A 27,285-nucleotide genomic window follows, 5' to 3' on the forward strand; every position below is an offset into this window, starting at 1 on the left:
TGTATTGAAGCTTACTGGGAAGGGATGAGGTTGGAAGTGGTATCAGTAGGCTTTGTTTAGTAGCAAGCTCACTGACCTCGACTGGATCTGTTTTAGTAGATGTGGGAAGGGTTTCCTTTTGTCACATGCTTTTCTTGTTTTGGCCAAAAGAAAGCCAAGAGCTTCACAAAAATGATACTAGATTTGGGACAAGATCTTTCTAAGTTTAGCCTCCAGAGTTGCTGGGATTACAGGTGTATAAATTTCATGTCAATGTTGTTTTCACAAGCCTGTAAATAGGTAATACTGGGGTAGGGAATGTTTATGTAGTTAGAATAACTTCAAAACACACACATGTATTCATGGAGGCATACACCTCATCATCTGGCCTCACTGGTGTCTGTTCCAGCAGTTCTAAGCCATAGGTCTTCCTGCATCTGCTCTCCCTTTCAGCGGTGAGTCCCACCAGGACTTCCATCATAAGCCAGATCTGGAATTTTAGGAACAAAACAGATTTGAGCAAACCAACTGTCTTAGGTGCAGGGACAGTAAATAGGGAGACCACCCTGCTATTCCTAGTGACAGAAGAAAGAGAGGGAAGTGGCAGTAGAATAAGGATTTTCTGAATCACATAGTCACAGCAGTTGTGTTGAAGGTGGTGTTAGGCTTGTAGCCCTGTCGAGGCGCCTCTGCCTCAGAAGCAGTACAGGATCTGCGGTTTGCTGGTGTACATCTCAGTATTTGCCTGTGACTTAGCAAGAAGCTAACTCCTGTTCACTGTGGACAAGGAATTGAAAAGAACTCCTCAGAACTTTTAGGATATAGTGTCTTCAGAGCAGTAGTGGAGTTTTAGAAACCATGCCCTCCTGGATGGGCAATGATTGAGTCAGGGTCCTATGAGCACTTGGTTTCCCATGGCTTCAATTGTTCAGATTCAGGAACAGTTTCCCAGAAAGTGTCTTCATGGAATGTGGCTGGTGGTGTGGGAAGCCTTTATGCTTGGGGTACTATGTCAGCTGGTTCGTGACTGCTCCATTATAGGTGGATGAGAGGAATCCTTTTTAAAGGTGCGAGAAGGGAGGTTTCCTATGTGTATCTGGTTAACCCCCACGAAAACTGCAAGATCCTCAGGGGCAGAAAGAGTAGCCAGAGGTCCTGAATCAGAGGCCCTGGTTTCTCAGGCCCTGCTTGAGGGCCATGAGTTTGTGGTCGGCACTGTGTAGCCATGCTTGCCTGTTAACCCAGAGTTGGAAAGCCATGTCAGGGGTCCTCTGAAGTTTAGCTTCCTCCCTGCCTGCCTTGGGAGACTTGCCAAAGGAAGCAGGACTGGCATGCACTTAAGTGAGTTAGCCAAGGTGTTCATAGTTTCTTACTGCCCTTCAGGTTCTCCAGAAATATTGAACTAAAAGGCAATAGGACTTCCTTCAAAAAGCAAGATGTGCAGTTTAAAGTCTGCTGAATCTAGATTCTTTTGTTTTGGCCCAGTTTGTAACCTTGCTGGGTGCAGCAGTACATGCAGACCTCACTCATTTCCAGAAGAGTAGGGCTGGGTCAGGTAAAGGGAGTGACAACCATGATTACTATAAAGCCACCAGAAAGCAAGGTGAGTTGGAGTCAGGTGATATTGGCCTCAGTGTGGGTCCCTCCACAGGGTCCTCACCTTCACTGTAGGTGTTCTTCCTTCCTCCACAGTTCTTCTGTTTTCCAGCAACTATTCTGGAGCTTTTCCTTAAGTCTTGCCCATCTGGACACCAAGCTCTCCACCTGCTCTGCATATAAGCTGCCGTCTTAGAAATAGCCAGTGTTTGTATGAGGAGATCTCAAATGTAGCTCTGAGGTTGCCTGACCCTTCAGGGAGATGGGGTGGCCTTGGTCAGCTCTTAGTTTGGAATCAGTCACTTTAACCCTGCTGTTAGTTTGCCTGAGGCCTTCAGTAGTCACTGATCAACTGCATTGGTGGCTGCTGTGATCCTTCAGGAAACACCATGCAGCCCTTTGTTCCATTTTTAGGTGGCATTTGAGCAGACTAGAGCATGTCTGGTGACTTCTCAGTCTGGGGTCCCCCCATAACCACTTCCTGGCCTCTGGACATAATTGTCAACTAGAAGTCTGGGCAGCAGCTGCTGTTCCTGGAGGCTAGGGGACCTTTCCTCTTGTTGCCTAGTCACCTCCACTCCCCTGCTGCCTTTTTAAAATTTGGTGTTGGGGAACCAAGGAATTTATGCATATAGCCACGAAATCTACCACAGAACTATACCCCCAACCTGCTTTTTTTGTTTGTTTGCTTTGTTGAGTACAGGTCTTTCTGTGTTGCCCAAGCTGGTCTCAAATTCATAGTCCTCCTGCCTCAGCCTCCTGAGCAGCTTGAATCTGCATTTTAACAAACATGAAATCCCCAGCTAATTCATATGTATATCCAAGTATGAGGAATGCTGGTTGAACATATCTTTAGAATTAGGATTTTTATGCTGGGCAGGGTGGCATATGCCTATAATCCCAGCTGTTTGGGAGGCTGAGGCAGGAAGATTACAAGTTTAAGGCCCTAAACAACTTAGACCTTGTCTTAAAAAATCAATCAGGCTGGTGGGCTGGAGCTGTCGCTCAGCAGTAGAGTGCTTGCCTCATATGTGTGAGGCACTGTGTTTGATTCCCAGCACCACATATAAATAAGCAAATAAAATAAAGGTCCATCAACAACTAAAAAAAAAAAAAAACAATTTTTTTCAAAATTCAGGCTAGGAATGTGGCTCAGTAGTTAAGTGCCCCTGGGTTAAATCCATAGTACAAATAAAACCTAAAAATAAAAAAAGAATTTTTTGTGTATGTGTATGGTACTGGGGATTGAACCCCGTGCCTCACACATGCTAGGTAAGTGTTCTACCACCAAGGTACATTGTCAGTCCTTTTTATTTTGAGACAGGTTCTTGCTAAGTGCCCAGGGTAGTCTTGAACTTGAAATCCTCCTGCCTCAGTCTGCCAAGTAGCTGGAATTATAGTTTGCCCTACCACCATCACAAGAAGCCAGACATGTTTTTTGTTTTGTTATGGTTTTTTGTAATGCTGGTGATCCAACCCAAGATCTTCCACATGTTAGGTCAATGCTTTACCACTGGGCTACATCCTCAGCCCTGAGACATGATGTTTTGATCTTTATGGACATTTGCAATGTGAAGTGTTTATGGCAGTCAAATTAATTAGCATATCCATCATCTCATATAGTTGTCCTTTGTGTGTGTGTGTTAAGAAGACTTGAGATCTCTCAACATATTTTATTTGTTTATGCGTACTGGGGATTGAACCCAGGGGTTCTTTACCATTGAGCCACATCCCTAGCCCTTTTATTTAATCTTTAATTTCTTTGGGGTTGAGGGAAGGTACCGGGGATTGAACTTGGGCACTTGACCACTGAGCCACATCCCCAGCCCTATTTTGTATTTTATTTAGAGACAAGGTCTCCCTGAGTTGCTTAGTGCCTCACTTTCACTGAGGCTGGCTTTGAACTTGCGATCCTCCTGCCTCAGCCTCCCAAGCCGCTGGGTTTACCAGTGTACGCCACTGTGCATGGCTATTTTTGAATTTTGAGACAGGGTTTTACTAAGTTACTGAGGTTGGCTTTGACTTGCCATCTTTCTGCCTCAGGTTCCTGAGCTACTGGGATTATAGGCATTGCCACTGTACATGGATCAACAGCTTTTAGTATTCAATACTTTATTAACTTTCGTCACCAAGTTGTACATTAGGTTTTCAGTACATATTCACCTTTTAACAAAGTTTGACTAACATCTCCACATTTCCCACATCCTCTGGAACCCTTGGTAATCATTCTACTCTGTCCTATTTTTAGATTGTACATATAAGTGAGATCATGTAGTATTTGTCATTCTGTGTCTGGCCTATTTCACTTACCACAGTGTCTTCAGGTTCATCCATGTTGTCACAAGTGATAGGAGTTCCTTCTTTTTTTTAAGGCTAAATGATATTTGTATATGCATATATGGAAATCTGTCTATCAGTCAATCTGTCTGTCTCTTACATCTCCTTTATCCATTCATCCATCAGTGGATGTGTTTCTGTGTCTTGACTGTTGAATATGCTCTTTTGAGATAGTGAGTTCCTTTGGATGTATTTCCACATGTGGAATTGCTGGATCATTTGGTAGTTTGTTACCATGGATTGAACCCAGGGGTGTTTAACCACTGAGCCACGTGATTTGGTTGTTTTACTAATGTCTTTCAGAAAGGCTGTACCAGTTTCCACTTCTACCAGTAGTGTGCCAGGATTCCCTTTTCTCCTTTTTCCCAATTCCTACTGGGGATTGAGCCTAGGTGCTACATCTCCAGTCCTTTTTATTTTGATGTCTTCCTAAGTTGTTGAAGCTGGCCTTGAATTCATGATCCTCCTGCCTCAGCTCTCGAGTTGCTAGGATTACAGGCTGGTGACATTGTACCTGCTGTATCTTTTGACTTTTTGATAACAGCCATCCTAACATGTGGGAGTGATAGCCCCCCATCTTTCTGAAGTGCAGGATGTGGAGTTCTGCTCATACCCCACTCACGGGGGATGTGGGTTCTTTCTTATATCCTTTTTGCTTTGGTGTCTGAATCTGCAGCATTGCCTTGAGCAACTGGTGGTTTGTGGCCCACCTGACAGACCTGCTGGATCACTGCAGGCTTCTCCAGGCACACAACCTCTAGTAAGTAAACTTGACACTGCAAACCTCTTCTTGCCACCACCAGGTTTTCAAGGGTAGTACAGGCTGAATGCCTGGAAGGGAGGTTGGGCTACTAATGGGGTCCAAATGGAGCAAGCTTGGAGTCTGGTCTTGTGTTATGTCTTATTCCAGTTTTGGTTCCAACATGAGAGAATTCCTCCTATTGGAATATGCCTCAGGACTGTTTGCTCATCACAGGTAAGGCCCCACAGGGAGGCTGCTTTCCAGTACATCAGTGCCAGTGACTCTTGGATTATTCTTTCTGACTTCTTGGGGGTTATAGAGTTTTGGGGAAGTGAGGTTTTGCCTTCAGACCTCACATCTACAGGGCAGCCCCTGAGCTAACCACATTTTCTCTTTGGATCTTTGCAGCCTTTGGCAGCTAGGGGTAGATTACTTTGACTACTGTCCTGAACTGGGCCGAGTTTCTTTGGAGCTGCACATTGAGAGAATCCCTCTCAACACAGAGCAGAAAGCCCTCAAGGTGCTGCGAATTTGTGAGCAGCGGCAGATGACTGAACAGGGTGAGTTGGTCATGCTCCTAGCTTACCCTCTGGGATGTTTGGGTACACTGAGGCCAAACTCTGCTGACATCACACCAGCTTTCTCACCAGTCACACCTGGGACGGGAAGAAAACTAGCATTCATTTTTTAGTAAAGACCTTGTCCCACTTCTCAGTCTAGGAGCTCAGGCCTAGGGTCAATGCTTTTTCCTGTCTAGGTTGCTGCCAGCTAGGCCAAGCCCAGCTGGGGAAATGGTACAGAGGCCTTTCACAGCTCGGCAGATCTGTGAGCAGATCTGCCCTCCTCCCCCACTCTGAGTGATAAAAACCTGCTTTACTCCTCTTCTCAAAGGAACTCGCACATTTATGACCATCTCTGAAAGCACATGGTGTTGAAGACCCAAAGGAAGATAGGTTTTTAAGCATATGGACAGATAATGGAGGGGTTGGCATGTGGGGAGGAGCAAACATCTTTTTGCCACCACTGAAAGCATAGCCACTCATAAAGCAAATCCCACAGGGTATGTCTTTCAGTATGCTGTTAACAAAGCAAGGACACTGTTAATAAACACAGGAGCATTTTGTTCTAATGACCTGCCTGTGTTTGGAGCTCATAGGCTTTGGGTTATAGTGATGTTGTGGGAAAACCTGGCCCTGCAGAGCTCCTGAATGGATTAAGGGCTGCAAGGCTTCACGTTTTTGTCTTTTACCCTGCAAAGTCCGCAGCATCTGTAAGATCTTGGCTATGAAGGCTGTCCGCAACAACCGCCTGGGCTCTGCCCTCTCTTGGAGCATCCGTGCCAAAGATGCCGCCTTTGCCACACTTGTGTCAGACAGGTGGGTGCAGCTGGTGCTGGCTCCCAGGAATTGTTTGGGAGGCTGAAGGTTAAGGAGGTGGGGCCAGGACTGCTGCTCTGATTTTCTCTGGTTGGTGCTGCAGATTCCTCAGGGATTACTGTGAGCAAGGTTGCTTTTCCGACTTGGATCTCATTGACAACTTGGGGCCAGCCATGATGCTTAGTGATCGGCTAACATTCCTGGGTGAGTCTTCTGTGTTATGTCCACTGGTTAAAAGTGGACACTTGTGGGGCTGGGGTTGTGGCTCAGAGGTAGATCGCTCACCTAGCACGTGCAAGGCGCTGGGTTTGATCCCCAGCACCATATAAAAATAAATAAAGGTATTGCGTCAAACTACAACTAAAAAATATATTTAAAAAAAAAAAAAAGTGGACAGGCCGGGCGCGGTGGTGCATGTCTGTAATCCCAGTGGCTCAGGAGGTGGAGACGGGAGGATCAAAAGTTCAAAGCCAGCCTCAGCAATTTAGTGAGGCGCTAAGCAACTCAGTGAGACCTTGTGTCCGATAAAATACAAACTAGGGCTGGGGATGTGGCTCAGTGGTTGAGTGTCCTTGAGTTCAATCCCTGGTACCAAAAAAAAAATGTGGACACTTGTGCAGATTGGAGGGAATGTTCTACATTTGTCCAGGTGTTTTTTCTCTTGGTAAGCCCATACAGCAAACCACATAGAATTCTGTGTGCTAGATTCTGCAGTTTGTAGTACCATTTTACTTTCCAGCAATTTTAAACAGACTAAGTTGCAAAATTAGTATGAGAAATGAGTACCTTCCATGTACAGGTTTTCCAGATTCAGCAATTACCTATTTTTTGCCTCATTTATCATTCTTTCTTGCTTGATCAATTCTTTCGGGACCAGTTTGAGAGTAAGTTGAAGATACTATTCCCCTTTCTCCATAAATTCCTCAGTGTGTAAGAATAATAGTTATCACAAACAGGAAACCTCCCAGGTATGGTGATACATACCTGTAATCCTAGTTCCTTAGGAAGATGGCAAGTTTGAGGCCAGCCTGGGCAGCTAGCAACAGCCTGTCTCAAAATAAAAAATAAATTGGGATGTGGCTCAGTGGTAAAGCACCCCTGTACCCTAGTACCATTAAAAAAGGTGGGGGCAGGAGATCCATTTTTGATACAGTATTCTGATCTAATCCATAATCCACATTCCGATTGTATTCAGTTGCCCCATTAATTTTCTTAGTTGTATCCAGGATCACAAATTTAGCTGCCATGTTTCTTTAGTGCCTCTTTTTTTTTTGGCAGGGGGATTGAACCACAAGTGACATGCATGCTAGCTAAGCAGGCACTTTAAAAATTTGAACACTGAGCTACACCCCAAAACCCTTAGTTCTTCTTTCTTTTTTTACTTTTTGGTAAGACATGGGTTTTGCTATTTTGTTCAGGCTGGCCTGAAACTCCTGGGCTCAAGTGATTCTCCTGTCTCAGCCCCGAGTAGCTGGGATTACAGGAGTACTCCATTATGCCCCATCTCTATGTGCTTTTTTTTGTGTGTGGTATTGGGGATTGCACTCAGGTCCTTGCACACGATAGACCAGTGCTATATCACTGAGCTACATCCCTAGCTGAGAATCGAACTCAGTGCCTCACAACTGCCATACAAGTTACTGAGCTACAACCCCAGCCTTTTTTTTTTTTTTTTAATGCTGTAGATGGACATAATACCTTTATTTATTTTTACGTGGTGATGAGGATCAAATCCAGTGCCTCACATGAGCTAGGAAGTGTTCTACCACTGAGCCACAATGCTAAACCTGTTTTTATTTTTTGAGTCAGGGTCTCACTAAGCTACCCAGGCCAGCCTTGAACTTCTGATCTGCCTCCCAAGTCTCTGGGATTACAGATATGTGCCACCACACCCAGCCTCTTTGTGCTTCTTCATCTTCCTTTTTTTTTTTCTGGCGGGGTACACTGGGTATTGAATGCATGAGCGCTTAACACTGAACTACATTCTCAGTCCTTAAAAAAAATTTTTTTTTTTTTTTGTAGTTGTAGAGTATGCCTATATTTTTATGTGGTGCTAAGGATTGAACCAGTGCCTCACATGTGCTAGGCAAGTGCTCTGCCCCTGCGCCACAGCCATAGCCCCTAAAAAATGTTTTTGGGGGACAGGGTCTTGCTGAGTTGCTGAGGCTGATCTCTGACTTGTAATTCTGCTGTGTCACTTTGCCCATCTTCATCTTTTAAAAATTTTTTTTTCCCCATGTGTTTGGTGCTGGGAATTGAACCCAGGGTCTTGTGCTTGTGAGGCAGACACTCTACCAACTGAGCTGTATCCCCAGCCCCCAGCTTCATCTTAATATTTTTGAAGGCACAGACCCACCCCTTGTAGAATGTTCTCAGTTTGGGTTTATCAGATTTTTCCTGATTAGATTCAATGCTGTTTGAGGCAGGAATTCCACTGAGATGTTGTGAATGGAATTGGTGAGCTGTCTGTCCCCTTACTGCTGTTGGTGGTATTCTGAGCATGTAGCTAGAGTAGAGTAGGCTGGGTGGCTCCTGTGATGCACTCTTTTCCCCTGTAATTTAGTGATTGGTGGGGAGATGTTTTGGGTGATTTGAATGTCTTTTTCCTCACTGTACTTCTGCCTCTAGATTGTTGCTCCTGTGTATTAGCTGGTGTCTTACTGTAAGGAAGTGTTCCCTTCTTTATTATTTGACTTGTAGGATTGGGGATTTGTGGAATATCATCAGTCTGTTATAATCCAGGACTCTTGACTTCTTTTGATGCTGGTAGTTTCCCACATTTGGCTCTGGGAGCTCTTCAAAGCCAGTATTTTGGAACTTCTGAATTTGTTTATCATTGATCTGTGAATTTAGAGACAGCTCTGGAAACTTCTCCCTGCTCTGTGGAGTGGCTGATCTAGGATCCCTTTCCTTTTGTCTGGGTCCTGGGTGATCTACATGTCACCTGGGAGCTTGCAGGTGACCTGGTTTTCCCTCCTCTTGACAGGAAAATACCGTGAGTTCCACCGATTATATGGAGAGAAGCGCTTTGGGGATGCTGCATCTCTCCTGTTGTCTCTGATGACTTCCCAGATTGCGCCCCGCTCTTTCTGGATGACTCTGCTCACAGATGCCCTGCCCCTTTTGGAACAGAAACAGGTAAGGCTTAAGTTTCTGGGGATTTTCTTTTCTGCCTTTTGTAATTCCTGACAGCTTAGTTCTGTAGTCATGGCCCATATTCATGTTTTCTCTTAAGTAGTTGTTTGCCTGTGTATTCTCCCCAAGCATCTATGCTACAAATCCAGTAGTCACTAAAAAAAAAAACAAAAACAAAAAAAAAACAATTTTGACAGCAGCTGTCCATTAACAGTCCTCTGTCGAGGGCCTGAGTAGAGGGCTTAGAGGGCTGAATGTCAAGACTCTGAAGCTGCTCCATCCTCCGTGGCACCACATACAAAGTACTTCTCTTAAGGGCACAGAGGGCCGACTTTCTCTGGCCTTGGCTGGAGAACAGCTAAGTGAAGCAGCTTCTCTCCCCCAGGTGATTTTCTCAGCAGAACAAACATACGAGCTGATGCGATGTCTGGAGGACTTGACCTCAGGGAAGCCAGAGCGTGCAGAGCCTGATTCCCAGCGACTACAGGTCAGTTTAGCTTCCAGTTTGATGCTTTCACAGTGAAGACAGGAAATGGCTGTCTGGCTTTCTTTCCCCTGCTCTGTACCCCCTAAAACACTGGTCTAGCCCATGTGCCTCTTGGTTTCTGCTTAGCCTATAGTTGACGTGCCACATTTTAGGGGGCAGTGGTCCATGTTTTCCCCCTGTTGATCAGCTGTATTGTGGCCATCTGCATACTCTTACTCTGTGTATCTTTGAAGATTTTCTGTAACACATGTTGGCTCTCTGCTTTTCAGGATGAGGATATAGAAACCACTAAGGTGGAAATGCTGAGACTTGCTCTGGCCCGGAATCTTGCTCGGGCAATTATAAGAGAAGGCTCATTGGAAGGTTCTTGACGTCAGCTGAGAGCTGCTGCAACTATATGGCAATGTATATATAGATTTTTAAAAATAAACTTTTTTTTTTGCAAGTACAAGGCAAATTCTTATAATCCACCAGTGAGTTTCTGTTCATGTCTATTCTGAACCTGAGGTGACAAAAATGAAGAAAATGGTTGTTTTATGTTTTTTCATTCTTTAGGTGGGTCTTGCTATGTTGCCCAGGGTGGCCCCAAATTTCTTGACTCAAAGATCTTCCCGCCTTACCCTCCCACGTAGTTGGGACCACAGGTGTGTGCCACTGTGCCTGGCTTGTGTTCTCTTTGACACAGAACTGTCTTCCTTTATCTCCTTAAAGAAGCCACCCCAATTTAGGAACGATGAGTGTAGTGTCTTTCTGCTTGTAACTGGAAATTCAAACAAGAGCCCTTAGTGTTTTAGTTATGGTTCAGACACCTTGCCTTATTTCAAATCATCTGGAAAACTCCATCATCCAACTTTTTCTTTTTCCCCTTTATGGCTTCAAAGCCTATACTTTTAACGCAATTTCACATAGGCTATGCAACTACCTATGTTTGGGATTCGCTGTTGGCACCTTCCTGTGAGTTTGGTGTCTGTATTAGAAGGATTCCATGTAGGGTGAAAATGGTTTTATTTAACATGCAGCAAAACAAGGGCAGTGGAATTGGTACATTCAGTACAGCTTTTTGCCATGAAGTAGTGACCTCAATGGTAACTGGTAACACTCACATAATGTCTAAAGCATATTATAAATGTACATGTCCACATAGTAATCCCATGGACATTCCCAGGGCTATAGCAGCCAGTCTCTGAAAAGCTCTTGGATTTATTCCTTAAGTTATGAAAAGAATTCACTCTGACCTGTCCTGATGAAGCAGTGAAACCTGCTTGCTACAGTCAGGGGACGGACAGGTGAGATGACCTCTGAATATATAGCAAGGAAGCCTGGTGGGGGCAGAGGGACCAGGGGATGCAGTTCGTGCCACCTTCCATTCCCCACAGATGCTGGATAGCTGAGCCTGTCCAACTGAGCTGTTTGACCTTTCCCAGCTTCTATGGCAACTGGTGGCAGTTTCCTGTTGCCTTGTGAGGCTTAGTGTCCCTGGCCCAGGAACAGTTGGTACTGAGCACTGTTGAAGCAATAGGGTCTGGTGACTTGGTTCAAGCATGGCTCTCATCTCATCACCTCCAGACCCAACATTTTGCTGACAGTACCCCTTCATAGCTGGGGAACATTGGGGCTTCTGTACCACACACAAGGATATAAATCTAGTGCAATATGCCTGACCCTGAGGCCTCTTGGGTCCACCCATGAGTGCCACACCACACGCCATCTGGTAGGAAGAGGGGAAGGCCAAAGCAGGATGACGCAGGGGGTTGGGACGAATTGTCCTCCCCTTCAGAGATTCTAAGGGAAGGATAGCAGTTTATTTCATGCCAAGCAAGAGGTAGTGAGTAGGATGGCCTGTCTGTATGGCAGGAGATTTACTCTTCCCAGAAAGCTCCAGTACCTGCTTTTGAAGGGGAAACTGGTTCTCTTCCATTTTCCTTCCTATCCCTAGTTGAGGCTGTGATGAGGCCACGTTCTGTTTCTGCTAGGCTGGGTTCCATGTCCTGCTGAGATGTTCATAGGACAGTCTGCCACTGCCAGGGATGAGCATAAAACTCATTCAGGGGCCACTGCAGGTTGCCGCTGCTTACAAAGGACAGGGTGGAGAACCTGGAGTATTCCAGCTCCTCATTGGGCCACTGGCCTTGCCCACCTCATTGAGGGTGGCAGCAGAGCCTAATGGCAGGGGAAGCAATAGAGGCAGCAGCCTCTCACACCATGCCCCTGCAGAGTGAGGACCTAGTTCTTGAGGTGGCCCAGAAACCTCTCTTTCGAGCCCACCCCTGGGCACCAGGAAATGCCAGTAGAAAGGAAAAACCTACTCCATGCCTGGAGCCCATGTTCCCAGAATAGCAGTGAAGCCAGGGGCCACTCCCCACCCCTGACAGTATATGGCCACTTCAAGTCACACAGGTAGATAGAAACAGGTCCTTTTAGGGGCCCAAGGAGGAGAGATTATCACAGCTGCAGCTTGGCTCCCAGTAGAAACGCCCCTGTTCCATGTCAAAGCTACAAGCATTGCCGTCAATAAGTGGACTGGAGCCCTCTCCGTCTCAAAGCAGCCTGCCTGGCTTCAAAGTAGAGATCACAGCGTCCTCTGAGGTCATAGGCTCCCCCACTGCTCCACAGGAGGGAACTGGTCCACCTCGCCCACCTCTGTGCTGAGCTGCTCCCCCAGGGCGAAGGTCAGCCTATACCGAAGCCGCACCTTCTCCTGTGACAGAGGGCAGCAGGTGAGATCCAGGCCAGGGAGTCCCTCAGCAGGATGCCTTCTTCCCTGCTACCCACCATGTCCACCCACACTCAGGCACTTATTGCTGGGGCAGCAAAGGGAGGGGTTTATGTTGTAGGTGACACACTGCAGGCTGGGAGGTTGTCTCAAGATCCTAATTTGGGGTAGCTGAGACTTTGGGTTCTCCCATTGCTCACCTTCATTGGATTGGCTAGCAGCATGACCTGGGTGATGGCTGCAGGTGGCTGGATGGGACTAAATGGAGAGAGTTCTGTCCCAGAAGGTGGTTGCAACTTCACTTTCATTGACTGAAAATAAAGAGAAGCTTCTTCCAGAACTCTCTTCAGAGTTTGCAGGTACCCAAGATAGAACTCAGTTTGGTCCCAGTAGATACACACATACTGCCATCTGCTGGCTACCAAGAGGCCCTCAAGGTACAGCTGCGTTCAAGACAAAGGCAATTTTGGTGTCTGGAAGACCCAGGGGTCCATGAGTACCTTGGGCACTGCAGCCTGCAACACAATGCTCTTGACAGGCAAGGGAGCTGTATTCAGCATGGACACCACCACCACCAGCACATCAGGCCGTCCAGGTGGGCACTCCTTGGCAAAGTGGAAGAGGATGCGGAAGCCATTTTTATCATAGGCTGTCACAGGAAGGGCACTGCCTGTAAGAAGAGGCATATTAAGTGTGATAAGGGCAAGTGCCAAAGTCATTCTGGAGCCCGGTGGTGCCTGCTGTAGTCAAGTGGGTGGCAAAAAGGCTACAGTATGGCCTTTAAGTACAGTGCTCCCTTATGGAGTCAGGGAAAGGAAAGGCCCTCTGTTGAGAGGGGCCTAAGGTCATACAGCTGCAACAAAGAAGCTGAGACAGGAGGAAAGCAGACACTCAGCTCCAAGGACGTTTGAGCATGCACATGCAAACACCACACCACACCCTCTAACACCTTGGCTGTGGGCCCCACCTCCCATCTCCAACACCTACTAGGCTTGATTGATTCCAGGGGCACATGGACACTGGTCAGGGAGAGCTCAGGCCCTTTCATGGGGCTGCCCTGGGACTGGAAGGCTGGTGGCTGGAAGAGAGGGCTGCCGGGCCCAGTGGAGAAGGTCAGAAGAGGCTTGGCTGGGGTGGAAGTGGGGAGCAGTGGGGAGGTGGTGGTTCCGGGCGAAAAGCAAGAGGAGACAGGTTTCACTAAGCCTGAAGTCCTGGGAAGCAGGAGAGAAAGTAAATTAGAGTGGGCCAGAGCTGCTGGGTCAACCCCTCACTAAAGATCTCCAGGACAGCAATGGCCTTTAGCCACCCCAAACTCCAGCTTCCAGTCCTGACTGATAGAACCCAAAAGGATCCCCATTCTGCTGGCTCTGTACACTAGGCCCAACCCTCAGCCACCCCACCTCTTTTCCCACTTGTTACACTTTAGCCTCTTCCAGAAGCTGATCAAGGGCATCCAGGTGGTGTAGGGTGCTGTCACCCAGTGCTGAGCCATGGCTTTCCGGGGCCACAGGTTCAGCCTTTGGAGTCAAAGCTGGGGTGAGTCCAGAAGAGAACATGAAGGAGGCTGCACTGGGGGCAGGTACACTGGAAGGGACCATGGGAGCTGGGAAGGGACGTGGCAGTGAAGCTTGGGAGGTACTTGAGGCAGGGGCTGAGGATGGGAGCAGGGTCCCATCTGAGGAGCTGCAGACAGCAGGCCCTGGCCTGGGGCAGAAGAAGTCCAGGTTGGACTGTTCATTCTGTGCAAGAAAAATGACAGGTGAGCAAAGGGCTGGGAGGGCCTGTTGCCAATACCAGGGACACTTTATCCCCCCATACCCTATCACACAGCCTGCTGGACCAGGTGCCCTCCAAGGACAGGGCCAGAGACAAGTACTTGGAAGAAACATGTTTCCAGCTGCAGAGGGTAGTGCTCTGGAGGGCAAGGACAGCCAGGCTCCAACTAAATGCAGCTGAGCACAGGTCAGGAGAGAGAATACTGATAAGTGAGGGTCCCTGGGTACTTCAGTGATATCCTCAGGAATAGGCCCCTACCTGGAACATGTGCCACTGGCTGTTTCCAGCTGATTCTTTGGGGGGAGCAGTAGAGGCTGGGTCGGTAAGGCCTGAGAATATAGAATAGGATGAGAAGAGGCTCTGGGCCCAGCACCAGCTCCAGGGGTAGGGATCCCTTTCCTTTCTCACATGCAGATATGAGAGGTTGCTCAGGAAAAGAGCAGCAGAGCAAGATTTGAGTGCACCATGTCCACCCCAAAATCCCCTGGGAGATAGCCCTGGTGCCTTTGAGGGACACTGAACTTGACGAACAAACACACCAGAGGCTCTGGGCCTCTTCATTTCACATGCCTTTCTTTCTTTAAGGGACCTACCAGGAGGAGTCCCATATAGCTGCCCTCCAGGACATACCCAAGCAAAGCAGCTCCTCATCCAGCAAGGAAAGGGCATTGCTTGTGCTGCTGGGCCCTGTGGGAGCTTCAGCCTGGCTGGATGAGCGACTGCGTGAAGGTCCAGAGGTCTGAGGGGGTGGAGGGAGGACAGGGATGCCTGAGGGGAGCGGGGCAGGTGCAGGGGCCAACATTGGGGATGAGTTGTTAGGTGTCTCCAACTCAGCAAGATCGATGAGAGTGCCTTGGCTGTTTCCTGGATGGGTCAAAAGGAGGGGAATAAGAATAATCGAATCATCTAATGGCTGTGCAACAGCAGGAGCAGGACCCTGGGCATAACAGCTGACACTCTAGCCTTGGGCCTAATTCAATGGCATTTCTTCCAGGGAACATTCTGGATAAAGCAGGTAGGGAATCCCCACTCATCTCTCCAGACCTCTAGGAAGCTGGAGGACCACTGGAGTGGCTTAGAATCCCCTCAGATGCTATGGGTTGCATACGTTCAACCTGTACCCAGGGCTCCTTGGAAGGGAGTTGAGGCTATCTGGAGGGTGCCCAGAATGAGGAACCATAACATTTTACCTTCAGAGTCAGGCATGGTTGAGGTGGTCACCTCACCATTGATGACCTGCCCTTCAATAATTGTTTTATAAGAGTTGATGACCCGGGAGAGGTTGTCACTGGCCTGCAGGATGTCCCCTAGAGCAGAAGAGAGAGGAGTTGTCACTCCTGGCAATGAAAACTCCCACACACTTATTAAAATTCTTGGCTCATTATTGCCAATTGTTTTCCTTTTCACTCACCCAAACTATTGTCATTGTCCTCCGTCTCGCTGGCTAATTTAAATAATGTCCGTCTCTTATTCTCACACCGATCAAACAACTCCTAGAGAGATTTGGACAAAGTTACAAGTATAGAAGCCCTTTGGAATCCTCTGCTTCAGAGGCTATACCCAGAATGAAGCAGGGTTCCCCAAAGAATCAGGGACAGTTACAGAGCTGGGACCAGAGTGCACACCCTCGTGTAGCTAGCCTACACACTGGCTACTGAAGCAAGCCCCTTCCTGCCTCCCAGGCTGGCATGCGTCTCAGAACTCAGTGTCTACCCAGTTACAGCCTGGGCCACAACATTAGCATCAGCATCCCTAATGCTGCCATCTCTAGAGGCACAGACTCAGGTTCACACCCAGCTCTTCCATTTAGGGCACTTTAGCTAATGTCATGTGTAAGGCAGGGCACCACCCTCCAGTTTCCTGCTGTCATGCAGATAAACAGGCCCATCAACAGTAAGTGTGCCCTTGACAGGACAGTTCCAGCGGATGGCAGCCTACCTTCATGAGCTCTCGGTCTGCCTCTGATGAGTGCTCCTGGCTATAGTGAAGCAGCATCTCATGGAGCAGCTTCACGCTGTTGTGGACCTCCTCCAGTGTATGCAGGCGCTTGGTCACCTTTTGGATGCGAGCCTCATCCTGCCTCAACCAAGAGGGTCCAGGAGAGAGTAGGCTCACACGACCCATCTTCCCACTCCCGTGAGGGGAGGCTAACTGCTTACCCCATGGCACAAAAGGCCATACCCAGTGCATGGTTCCTGGGACCACAGGCCTCGGGACCCATCGTACAGTCATATTTTTACAGTGACAACCCCCACTCCCAACATCCCCACACTCTGTCTTTCCTCTCTTCTACTCCATTCTCCTCCAGGGAGCTACAACACTTCTCCTTCCAGTGGCTCCAGGTGAAGGCTGGTGGCAGTGAGAAAATGGCCTAACTGTCCCATGGGAAGACTTCTGCTCTGTAGCCACCCACTCCTCCAACCTATACCCAGAGGACCAGGGACCACTCACTTCCTTCACCATGGACTTGATGAGCTTATTTGCCTCTTGCAGGTCATCTGGGTTTTTGCTTTTCAGCAGTTTGGCTAAAAGCTGGAAGAGAAGAATACTAAAGTGAAGGCAGAATCGGCACTGCGTAAACACCCCCCACTCACCACCACCAGGGAGAACCCGGAGCTCCCCACAGTACCAAGCCAAATGTTTCTCCTGGCTGCCACCTGCTCACTGAGAGATCCCAAGGTCCAGAATTGTTCTTTACCTTAGATTTCTCCTCATCATCAAAAACAGGGTTTTTGGGACGAGGTGGTGGAGAAGGGATCAGCGTCCTGTCCATGGGGATTGGTGGGTCAGACTGCACAATGCCTGAAAGGAGACACAAGCAGCAGAGCATGCACTAGGATGTAGTCATGTTGTCCCTACTCCTCACACATCAAGGCCATATCAAATGATTAAGATCAGGAGATAGGGCAGTTTCTCATACCTAAGCCCACCATAACCCCAGCTAACCCCTGCTCTGTTAACAAAAGCCCTACTCTCTTCAGGAGGAAGAAAGTGAGTCTGGGGACCTCAACATTCTCGTGCTTTCTTCCTCTTCCCAGTCTTCCAGGATCACCTTGAGACTGAGAGAAGGTAGATATGTACCTTGTCTCTTCAACATATGGTAGGCATCTTTGATTTTTGCTTCTTCTGGCAGGGCCATTGTCCAGCTGTAAAGCAACTCGATGACCTTGGTCTTCACTTTCTCAGACACTCTGTCCCCCAGGTACTAGGAGGCAAAAGAAAATGGGAAAAACTAGTAATTGTAGTTTGGAAGCAAAGAGTTAGGCTCTCTTCACAGCAACAACATAATCACTTATTAGATAGTTCCCAAGCCTACTTAAGCCCAGCAGGTGTGAAGATGTATGACAGAACAGGGGAGGGGAAAGAGCTCCCTATGGCATAACTGTGTAGCTAGTTGGGAAGCCAGGAGCTTATCACTGTAGCCTCACACATAAGCTACCTGAAACACAATTGCATTTTATCTTGTTTTCTGCAGTACTAGGGATTGAACCCAGGGATGCTTTACCACTGAGTTACATCACTAGCCCTTTTTGTTTTTTATTTTGAGACAGGGTCTCTCTAAGCTGCTGAGGCTGGCCTAGGACTTCAGCATCCTAAATTGCTGGGATTAAAGTATGTACACCACACCTAGCTAATTTATCTTTTTTTTTTTTTTTTTTTTAAGAGAAAGTGACAGTGAGAGAGATAAAGAGAATTTTTTAATATTTATTTTTTAGTTTTCGGCAGACACAACATTGTATGTAGTGCTGAGGATCGAACCCGGGCTGCACGCATGCCAGGCGAGCACACTACCGCTTGAGCCACATCCCCAGCCCTAATTTTATCTTAAAGGACAAGAATGTCACTGCATGAAAATTGTTCCCTTTAAGTGGGAGGTAGGCAACAGAACCTGGACAGCAGAGCAATGAGGGCAGCCAGCTCCTCCTAGCCCTAAGATAAGTCAGAAGAGCCACAACTGCTGTGTGTTCAGAGTATGGAGTTCCTCACTGCCAGGACCATGTTCTTGGGCATATGCACAGCTGCTGCCACACCACCTGCCACATTTAGACTGGGAGCCTGTCAGAGGAGATTGCCAGCCATGTGGCTTGTTCAGTCATTCCACTATCTACAGGGCCTACCTCTGCAAGGACAGGGCATGAAGGATTAACTCCACGGAGATGTTTGCTGAACAGAGAAAGAAAGATGGGATATGGGGAGAAACAGAAAAAAAGTCCTTATAAGGGAGGAACTACTATCAACTGACCTTTGGAGAGACGACTTTGATTAACTCATTTAAAAACCGGAACTTTCCCACTTCGTTATGAAATCTCCTCCCACAGTTCTTCATACACGCCTCCAATACCTGTAGCCACGAAGAGGATAGGCGCTCGGTGTGGCGGCTCTGGACTCAGGCACCACCTGGACTGCTGGCACCCAGACTATCTGAGGAAATACTTCTAGGTGAAGGAGCTCATCTTAAGAAGTGGGCACTCTGCCTTGGGGAACTGTGCAAATCAAGCCCCGGGATCACTTACCACTACACAGCCCTCAAACAGCACCTATGCTAGGGATGCTACACAGGGGCTACAGTAAGAAACACTGAGACCCAGACACCAAGACCGCCTAGCTGCCAGACCTGGAAGGTGCCTTCCTCAAACACACTGTTCTCGTGTGTTAAAGATGAGGAAAACAGGTTCAGGTACAGTAATAGTTCTTTCAGGGCCCAAAGTTCTTTCCACAAGGCAACCAATATTTTGGGGGGTGGGGGGGTGCAGCGGAGATAATGTTATTTCCAATAAGATGACAAAATGATTTCCCTCCCCCTGCCCTCCATTTACGCATTCTTGTGCTGCCCAAGGCCACCAGTACCTGCAGTTTATTATGGAGGATTGTGCCCCATGTAGCCTGGGGCTCCTTTTCTTGGCTTATTTCTTTTTCTTTCTTTTTTAATAACTTAATTTTACTTATTTATTTTTATGGGTGGTAAGGATCGAACCCAGGACCTTGCATGTGCGAGTTGAGCGCTCTACTGCTGAGCCACAATCCATAGCCCCCCGTCTTGGCTTGTTTCTTTAAAGCAGGATTTCTCAAATATAGGCTGATGTTTTGGACTGGTCACTCTGCTCTGCTATGGGGACTGTCCAGTGCATTCTAGGATGTTTAGCAGCACTCCTGACCTCTACCTACTAGATGCCAATAGCATCCCCAAACCCCAACAACTAAAAACATTTCCAGACACTGCCAAAGGTTCCTTGTGGGGCAAAAGTGCCCATCTTGCAAATCACCTTTTTTTTTTGGGGGGGGGGGGAGGTGGTACTAGATATTGAACTCAGTGTTGCTTAACCACTGAGCCACAGGGTCTCACTTGGTTGCTTAGGATCTCATTAAGTTGGTGAGGCTGGCCTCAAACTTGCAATCCTTCTGCTTCAGCCTCCTGAGTTGATAGGATTATAGGCATGTGCCACATTCAGCAAGAATCACTATCTTAAGTGATTGCGGTAGACAGGTGCACATGGGCCTCTAAGCACCCTCTGGAGCTTCTGCCTCTTCAGGACATGAATGAAGTCAAGGGGGATCCTGGGTTCCCCTGAATTCATTGCTTTCTGGTTTAGGGAGGAGTGAGAGGTAATGGAGTGACATGCAGTACCTCGTCCTGAATCCCTTAATCTCAATAAAGATCACCCAGAGCTCTCACCTGACAAGGTAATACCTCCACTGGCACAGGCAGTATTTTCAGCTACAAAACACACTATGCTCACCTCATTTTTCTTCAGCTGGCCAACTCTTAACTGTCAAGACTTCCAGAAGACTTTCCAAGCCCCATGCTGGGCCCAAGGCTCTGGGTCTGGGTTCCCTCCCTTGGCAGCTCTACCTCTTACACTAACCGTGTAGTCATGCTGCTAGAGGTGGCACCTCAGTCATCTTTAAAGCCTCAGGGCCTGGCCCAGTGGCATGCACACTTGGGGATTGGCTGACTGAAAATGTTCTAGACACATCTATTCTGTATCAAGAATTTTCTGCTGGCCTTTCGGTTTGAGCCCTGAGAACCACCGAGGAAGGCCCAATGGGTACATGAGGAAAGGCCCATGCAAGTGAGGAGCCGCTGCTGTCAACTCAGAGTGAACACCTACCGTCAGGGCCTGTACTGCTTCCCATTCCTGTGGAGACTGGATCTTGTGGGCTAGTAGTCGGACAGCAATCTGGGGCCTGGGGGACAAGTAGACCATAGTCAATGCACTGACCCCGGCCTACCTGGCCAGCCCTCCTTGGCTAGTTTTGGGTTTTTCCTGTTAGCTTTTCCACCTGCCCCCTAGCAGTGCTGAGACTTACCCTTCAAGCTCTTTGTTGATTTGATCACAGAAGCCAATTATGTATTCCCAGTCCTCTTGGCGGTTGGAAGGATTGGTAGCTTTATCTTGGGACAGAACAAAGGACAACAGTTATGAAGAGCAAGGAGGACATGACAGATTTTCTTCACAATTTTAGGCACCAAGAAGAGTTTGCTTCCAAATTTCTTGTCTCATAGAGAAGCCTCAATAGTTCAGTTAAGCAGCAAATATAAACCCTGCTTTCTGCTGAGTATTTTGGAAATCACACATGAAAGAGAAAAAACCCTTAGCTTCACAGAGCTTATCAGGATCCAAAGGATAAACATGAATGATTAAAATATTCACAAATAAATAATACTTTTGTAAAATAGGCAAATATAACAAATATAGATTAATTCCAGCTACACAAAAATGAGCTAAATGTCCATTAAGGAGGGATGCCAAGAAGTGTTTCCTGGAGAAACTAAAGTCAGGCTAGACTACATTAAAAAATTTGAGTTTTCTGATTTTGGTACTGGGAATCGAACCCAAGGGCACTTTACCACTGAGCTACATCCTTGGCCTTTTTATTTTGAGGCAGGGTCTCTCTAAGTTGTTTATATTCTTGTTAAATTGCTAAGGATGGCCTCAAATTTGAGTTGTAATTTTCCTGCCTCAGCCTCCCCAGCTACTGGGATTACAGGTGTGTGCAACCATACCCAACTCAAAATATAAGTATTTTCTATAGATCCTTCAAAAACACTTTTGAAGCCACACCCTTGGGTTCAATCCCCAGTACCCATGCCACACACGCAAAAATATTTTCAAAACTAACCTTCCTTAATAGTTTAAACTTTTTTTTTTTAGGGGGGGTGGATCAAACCCAGGGCCTCAAGCATGCTAGGCAAACACTCTACCACTGAACTACATCCCTAGCCCAGTTTAAATGCTTTTTACATTGCACACAATTCTCATTACTGTCAGGCCAGCAATACATATTGAGCCTCTAGTAAACACTAACCACTGTGCAGTCTATCCCTGGGACCACACAAACAAAATCTTAGCTTGAGTATAGAGCACCCTCAGGTTTAAAGAGCCTGCCACAATTATACACAAAGACAAATGCTAGAGAGTCTCTGAGGGAGGGTCACTGAGGGTTGAAAATCCCAGTGCTAAGTACAAAATTTGGTAATATTTGGTTTGGGTCCTCCTCCTCTTTATCCTTGGGATCTGTGCTTATAGAGGATGGCCCAGTTGAGGGTGCTTCAAAATGGATTCCTGTCTCTGACTCAGATCTGGAGTCTGCTTTTTTCCAGAAAGAATTCTCAAGCTGTTTGCTAAATTTAGGCCTCTAAGCTCAGAAGACAAATGGAAGACGGAGAGGTACAAGCTCTTAAACATCCATGTTCCTCCTGTACCTAGTGACAGCCCTCCCAACAAGGGATGCTGTTAGAAATTTCTGCATTCTGACTTCTCATGACTGCGGTCTTTATTGTTTTTGTTTGTTTTATACTAGGGACTGACCCACTAAGGTACATCCCAGCTCTTGCTAAATTGTGCAGGCTGGCCACAAACTTGTGATCCTCCTGCCTCCTCTCCTGAGTAGTTGGGATTACCATGTCAGTTTGTGAGTATTTTCTTAAATAAAAAACCCCCGAACTAAGCCAGGAGGATCTCAAGTTGGAAATCAGCCTGGGCAATTGATTGGACCCTGTCTCAAAACTAAAAAAAAAAATAAATAAATAGTCAAAAAGAGAGGTAGGGCAGACTGGAAGCCCTGGATTCAAATTCCAGCATTGCAAAATAAATAAATAAATAAATAAATAGGCAAATAAAGTTTGTGTTTTAGAGGAAAAGAAGGTGGTTTGCTCTCAAACTTGAAAGAAAATTAGCAAGCCCTTCAAAATGTCAAGCTTGAAGGAAAGGAATTTTTTTTTTGGTGAGGGGGGGTCACTGGAAATTGAACACCTCTAGTCCTTTTTATTTTTTGGTACCAGGGATTAATTCCAGAGGCACTTAATCATGAAGCCACATCCCCAGCCCTTTTTTATTTTGAGACAAGTCTTGCCAAGTTGCTGAGGCTGGCTTTGAACTTGTGATCCTCCTGCCTCAGCTTCCCGCTCCCGAGCCACTGGAATAATAGGCAAGCACCACCGTGCCTGGCCAGTCCTTTTTTATTTTGAGACAGGGTCTCGCTAAATTGCTTAGGGCCTTACTAAATTGCTGAGGCTGACCTGGATCTTGCCATCCTCTTGCCTCAGCCTCCAGAGTCGCTGGAATTGCAGGTGTGCACCAAGACCACATCCAGCTGAAGGAAAATTAATTTAATCGAAGGCAGTCATTTGGAAAGAAATGCCTAGCAATCCTGCACAGACTGCCACAGTCAACCCCTAGCTATCACCTTCCCAAAAAAGCCTGACTCCCCACCACTTCTCTGAAATCTTCTCAAGCATTAGCATGATTTTCTTATTAATTGCTATCACTTCACATAACACCAAGAAGCTGGAGGATTTAAAAATAAGATTGTCTAAGGAGTCAACTCCCCCCCCCCACCCTTTTATCATTTTGGTAAAAGTCACAAACCTCATGGTAGAAGATTAGCCCACCTGTTTGCACTGTTCACAAAGAGAAAAGTATCTCCCAAACAGTAAAATGTGGATTTCTCCATCCCATAAACAATGGACAATCACCAAACAATGCACTCTTCCCAGGCCTGCTCCACTCCCTATAGCATCCCTGCCTCCTGAAACATTCCCACCTACTTTTCACTGTGTTCACTCCTCTAAGAATCTCACTTCCCTAAAGACATTCCTACTGCCACAGGGAACATTCTGTCTGCACAAGGCATAAAAAGCCCTAGTTGGAGCCATGGTCAGTGCCACTTTCCAGTGTCTGCAACAGACTCCCAGCAGCTTAGAAGATACATCTGTCACCACAGGAGCTGGGAGAAACAGCTGGGGATGATGCTGGGTGACTCTCTATGAGCCTAACTGCTCCTCCAACAGAGGAACATGCCCTTCCACCCACCTAACATTCTCTTTCATCTGGCAGGGGAGACAGTGAAGACTCCCATGCAGACCCTGCCTTCTAGAACCGCCCCTCTGGGGCTCTGTTCTGACTCATGGTTTCTATTTTCAGATCTCTGGTGAAAGCCTGTCTCATTCTCTTCTGTCTCTGTGCCTTTAGATTTCCTGCTCTCATTTTCAGCTTAATTCCATTGTTAGTCTTGACTCTCATGGGAACTCAAAGGTCAAATAGGGATGAAGACAGCAGCACAGAGTACCCCATTCCAACATGGCTCGGATAATCCAAGGAAGCCAAGTTCCACACAGCAGTGACTTAGAAATAAGAGAGGATGGAAAGGGATCACGGATGAACTGCAGTGTTGGGTCTTGAAACACAGGTGAAACTTTCTGAGATGTTCAGAGAAAATGAATGAGCAGCATTCTAGACAGGAGGGACTACAGGAGTTCAAGACACAGAGCCACTCTTGAGGAAGTTGTGCTCTTTGGGCTTAATATATGGGAAAAGGGGAAATTTGGACAAAACCGTACACAATTACAAACGCCAATTTGGTACAAATATGACTCTAAAAGCAAACTCATTCTTTCTGACTGACTTATTTTCTCTAACTGGTGCCATATTCAAAAGCTTGTTTGTTGGCACAGGCCTGTACTCTCAGCCACTCAGGAGACTGAGGCAGAACAGAATGCTCTAGGCCAGCCTTGGCAATTTAGCAAGAACCTAAGCAACTTATCGAGACCATCTCAAAAATTTAAAAAAACTTTTAAAAATAAGGACTAGGAATGTAGCTCAATGATAGAGAACCCCTGGGTTCAATCCCCAGTACCACCATTAAAAGAAAAAAAAAGAAAGCTGGGCATGGTGGTGCACGCCTACAATCCCGGTGGCTTGGAAGGCTGAGGCAGGAGGATAATGAGTTCAAAGCCAGCCTCAGCAAAAGCAAGGTGCTAAGCAACTCAGGTCTCTAAATAAAATACAAAATAGGCCGGGGGATGTGGCTCAGTGGGCAAGTGCCTCTGAATTCTGTCCCCAATACCCACCACCAAGAAAAATGGAAGGGAGTCTGGGAGCATAGTTCAGTGGTAGATTCCTTGACTAGCCGGTACAAGTCCCTGGGTTCAATCATCAGTTCTGGGGGTGGGGATATGTTTTGGCCCCTATTCCCAAACAACCAGGCTTGAAATCCCATTTATGATTCCTTGCCTTTCTTCACCCATTCCCACCAGTCTTGAGGTCCCTTCTTTCTCAATGTCATTTTTTGTGGTATTGGGGACTGAACTCAGATGCTCTACCACGGAGCTACATCCATAGCCTTTTTTATTTTTTGAGACAGGGTCCTGCTCAATTGCTGAATCTGCCCTCAAATTTGCAACCTGCCCACCTCAGCCTTCCGAGCTGCTGGGGTTACAGGTGGCGCCACTGTACCTGGCCTAATATCTGTTTAAATTTGTTTTGTATTCCTGCCTTCTTAATTCTCGATTGTTTACTTAACTTCTAATACATCCTATGTAAAGCTCCTATATCAATCCTCCTAACACACTGATGGTACCAGAGGAGTGGGGACCTGATAACTGTGGAAATTTAAACTTCTGGGTCTAAAATACCCACTCTTCCTGAATCTGGCCCTAACTTCCCAGCTTGATCTCTCACCAGACCCTCTAAGAGCTTACTGCCTGAGCCAGCCAAACACCTACATTACTGTGTTCAATGCTGGGTGACTCCAGCTCTCTCTGTGCCCACAAACAGACTGGCTCCCTCCATTTCACCATGCAGTGGTTTTTTTTTCCCCCTTTTTCTGCTTTTGGTATTGGGGATTGAAGCTAGAGGTGTCTTACCACTGAGCTACATCCCTAGTCCTTTTTTTAAATATCGAGACAGGGTCTAAGTTGTTTAGGGCTTTTTCATTAAGTTCTTGAGCCTCAGACTTTCAATTCTCCTGCCTCAGCCTCCTGAGTTGCTGGGATTACAGGTGTGTGCCACCATGTTCTTCTTCTTTTTAATGAGACAGGGTCTCCTTAAGTAGTTCAGGTTGGCTTCAAACATGTGATCCTCCTGCCTCAGCCTCCTGAGTGCACTACACACTCAGAATCATCCAGTGTTTTCTTAGCCAATTTTTCTGATTTTTTAAGACTTAGCTTAAATTCTGTCTCCTTGCTGGATCATTTGCCAATCAAATTCCTAAATCCTCCCTCCCCAACTCTGAATCAAACCAATTCCACTGTGAAATCCTACATATGATTCTAGGCAGGTAGTTTGATTGCAGTCAGGGTGTTATTTTTTTTTTTTTTTTTTGAGAATTTTTTAACATTTATTTTTTAGTTTTTTGGCGGGCACAACATCTTTGTATGTGGTGCTGAGGATCGAACCCGGGTCGCACGCATGCCAGGCAAACGCGCTACCGCTTGAGCCACATCCCCAGCGCCAGGGTGTTATCTTTTTGAGAAACTTGACAGCAGAACCTTCTTTGCTAGGATACTTGTAAACAATTTCAATGAATATCTATATAGCATTTTGAGCTCCACGGAGAACAGTTAGTTCCACATATACTAAAGACTTTGTGACCTACCTTCAACAGCAGGCTTTGCAAATGTAATTTTACTTTTCTCCCTTTTGGAATGTGCTCTGTTAAAGCCTAGGTTCTACCTCTTGAAATGGGTTTCTTAAGAAAGGTCAGGCAATTCGAGGCACAGCCATCACCCTCAAGAACTTGGAGACTACTCAGTAAGGCATACTGCACAAGGCAGGATGTCCACATCTTTCTGTCTTATCCTGTCCAGTATCTGTTCTACTCAAAGAGACCCCCAGAGGGTCTAGCCCTTAGGAAAGTTCACTTATTAACCCTTTAGCAAAATACTGCCTGCTAAGGTTAACCCTCATTCTTTCAGAGTAATGTGAATTAACAATTACAGCAATACATCGCTTTGGTTACAGCTTCCAACTGCTTCTCCGCTTTACTCAGAGTGTGTTATGTCGCGAAGATCAAGTGTGTGCGTGTGAGGGAGTCCCAAAGTCGACTTAACAAACCAGTTGTCTATCGTCGCTCTCTTTGGAAAATTACTCGCACTTCAAGCTTTCTGCCTGAGCAAAGCTGTCAGTTCTCCATGGTCAAGATTTTGAAGATGCCAGGCTGTGTACCGGTGGCAGCACCCACCTCTCCCCCGAGCTTCAGCCCAAATCCGGAGCTTTTTCCCTTCCTCGGGGACTGGGGTGCAGGAATTCCGGAGTCACACTCGGGAGCGGCCCTACCACCAGCTCCAAAGCGCCAATGACCGTCAGCCCTGAGAACTTCCTTGCCACTCTCCCCAGGCCTGTCTGGCCACGACAGGACCCAAAGCTGCGGCCGCCTCGCGCGGGAGCGGGAGGACGCGCTGCAGAGAAGGGCCCTCTGCTCGCGAAGGGGCGTGATCGCCGGATGCTTGCCAAGGGGTCGCCCGGGCGCGAGCCGCCAGGCGGCGCCGCCGCGGAGCCCGGGAGGGGAAGGGGGGGGTGAGGAGAGGGACCGCTCGGTGGCTCGAGGACAGGCAGAAGCGGCCGCGGTTACTCACTCAGCCAAGACTCCAGGCTCTCCCCTTCCGCCTCCGCCATATTGCAGCCGCCCGGGTCGACCCCGCGGCCTCAACCCTCGCGAGAGTCCGTACGAGCTGAACCAGGGCGGGGCCTGCATGGGGGCCTGAGAGGAGTGAGCGCTGTTATTGAGGGTCCGCCAGACTGCGACGGATATTGGGACCGCGAGTGTTTCTTTTTGGTTCTTCCTTTTGGCCCTTGGAGTGAGAGATTCTAATGTGCAGATCAATGAGAATGAAATGAAGTTTTAGGATCCTCTGACGTCTTTA

General features: G+C 47.2%; 2 protein-coding genes across 9 annotated transcripts in view; one reads left to right on the top strand and one right to left on the bottom strand.

The window, feature by feature from the left end:
• The window catches only part of Nup85 (nucleoporin 85), a 29,096-nt gene extending 18,999 nt beyond the window's left edge, over positions 1-10,097 (top strand). For 2 of the 3 annotated variants that reach the window (XM_046449577.2, XM_058580989.1), the window contains exons 12-19: positions 4,589-4,672; positions 4,823-4,888; positions 5,063-5,214; positions 5,913-6,030; positions 6,134-6,234; positions 9,017-9,168; positions 9,551-9,652; positions 9,922-10,097. In XM_046449577.2, coding sequence (XP_046305533.1) covers positions 4,589-4,672; positions 4,823-4,888; positions 5,063-5,214; positions 5,913-6,030; positions 6,134-6,234; positions 9,017-9,168; positions 9,551-9,652; positions 9,922-10,023 — 877 coding nt within the window. In that variant the 3' untranslated portion in view covers positions 10,024-10,097. The remainder of the gene's footprint in view (positions 1-4,588; positions 4,673-4,822; positions 4,889-5,062; positions 5,215-5,912; positions 6,031-6,133; positions 6,235-9,016; positions 9,169-9,550; positions 9,653-9,921) is intronic. The other variant, XM_046449578.2, reaches the window with a different exon arrangement.
• Positions 10,098-10,640: 543 nt separating this feature from the next.
• On the bottom strand, positions 10,641-27,136 carry Gga3 (golgi associated, gamma adaptin ear containing, ARF binding protein 3). Of its 6 annotated transcripts, XR_006852769.2 has the most exons (19): positions 26,998-27,116; positions 22,663-22,736; positions 20,451-20,535; positions 20,252-20,327; positions 18,385-18,483; positions 17,223-17,346; positions 16,840-16,943; positions 16,593-16,673; positions 16,080-16,217; positions 15,553-15,634; positions 15,332-15,448; positions 14,772-15,005; positions 14,400-14,470; positions 13,785-14,104; positions 13,353-13,576; positions 12,866-13,035; positions 12,566-12,676; positions 11,538-12,350; positions 10,641-11,156 (listed from the first exon to the last, which is right to left on the bottom strand). XR_006852769.2 is itself a non-coding variant. In XM_058580986.1 (18 exons), the coding sequence occupies exons 1-18, from the start codon at positions 27,114-27,116 to the stop codon at positions 12,240-12,242; spliced, it is 2,340 nt and encodes a 779-aa protein (XP_058436969.1). In that variant the 3' UTR covers positions 10,641-12,239. The 6 variants fall into 6 exon arrangements, 5 of the variants coding, with proteins under 5 accessions (XP_058436969.1, XP_046305529.2, XP_046305530.1 ...); XM_058580986.1 differs by having other exon boundaries at positions 10,641-12,350; XM_046449573.2 differs by lacking the exon at positions 26,998-27,116 and adding an exon at positions 26,604-26,924 and having other exon boundaries at positions 10,641-12,350.
• Positions 27,137-27,285: the final 149 nt, after the last annotated feature.

This window comes from Marmota monax, unplaced genomic scaffold (assembly GCF_021218885.2).
Source record: "Marmota monax isolate L192 unplaced genomic scaffold, Marmota_monax_Labrador192_F-V1.1 WCK01_AAM20220418_F8-fsc00292, whole genome shotgun sequence".
Classification (NCBI taxonomy): domain Eukaryota; kingdom Metazoa; phylum Chordata; class Mammalia; order Rodentia; family Sciuridae; genus Marmota; species Marmota monax.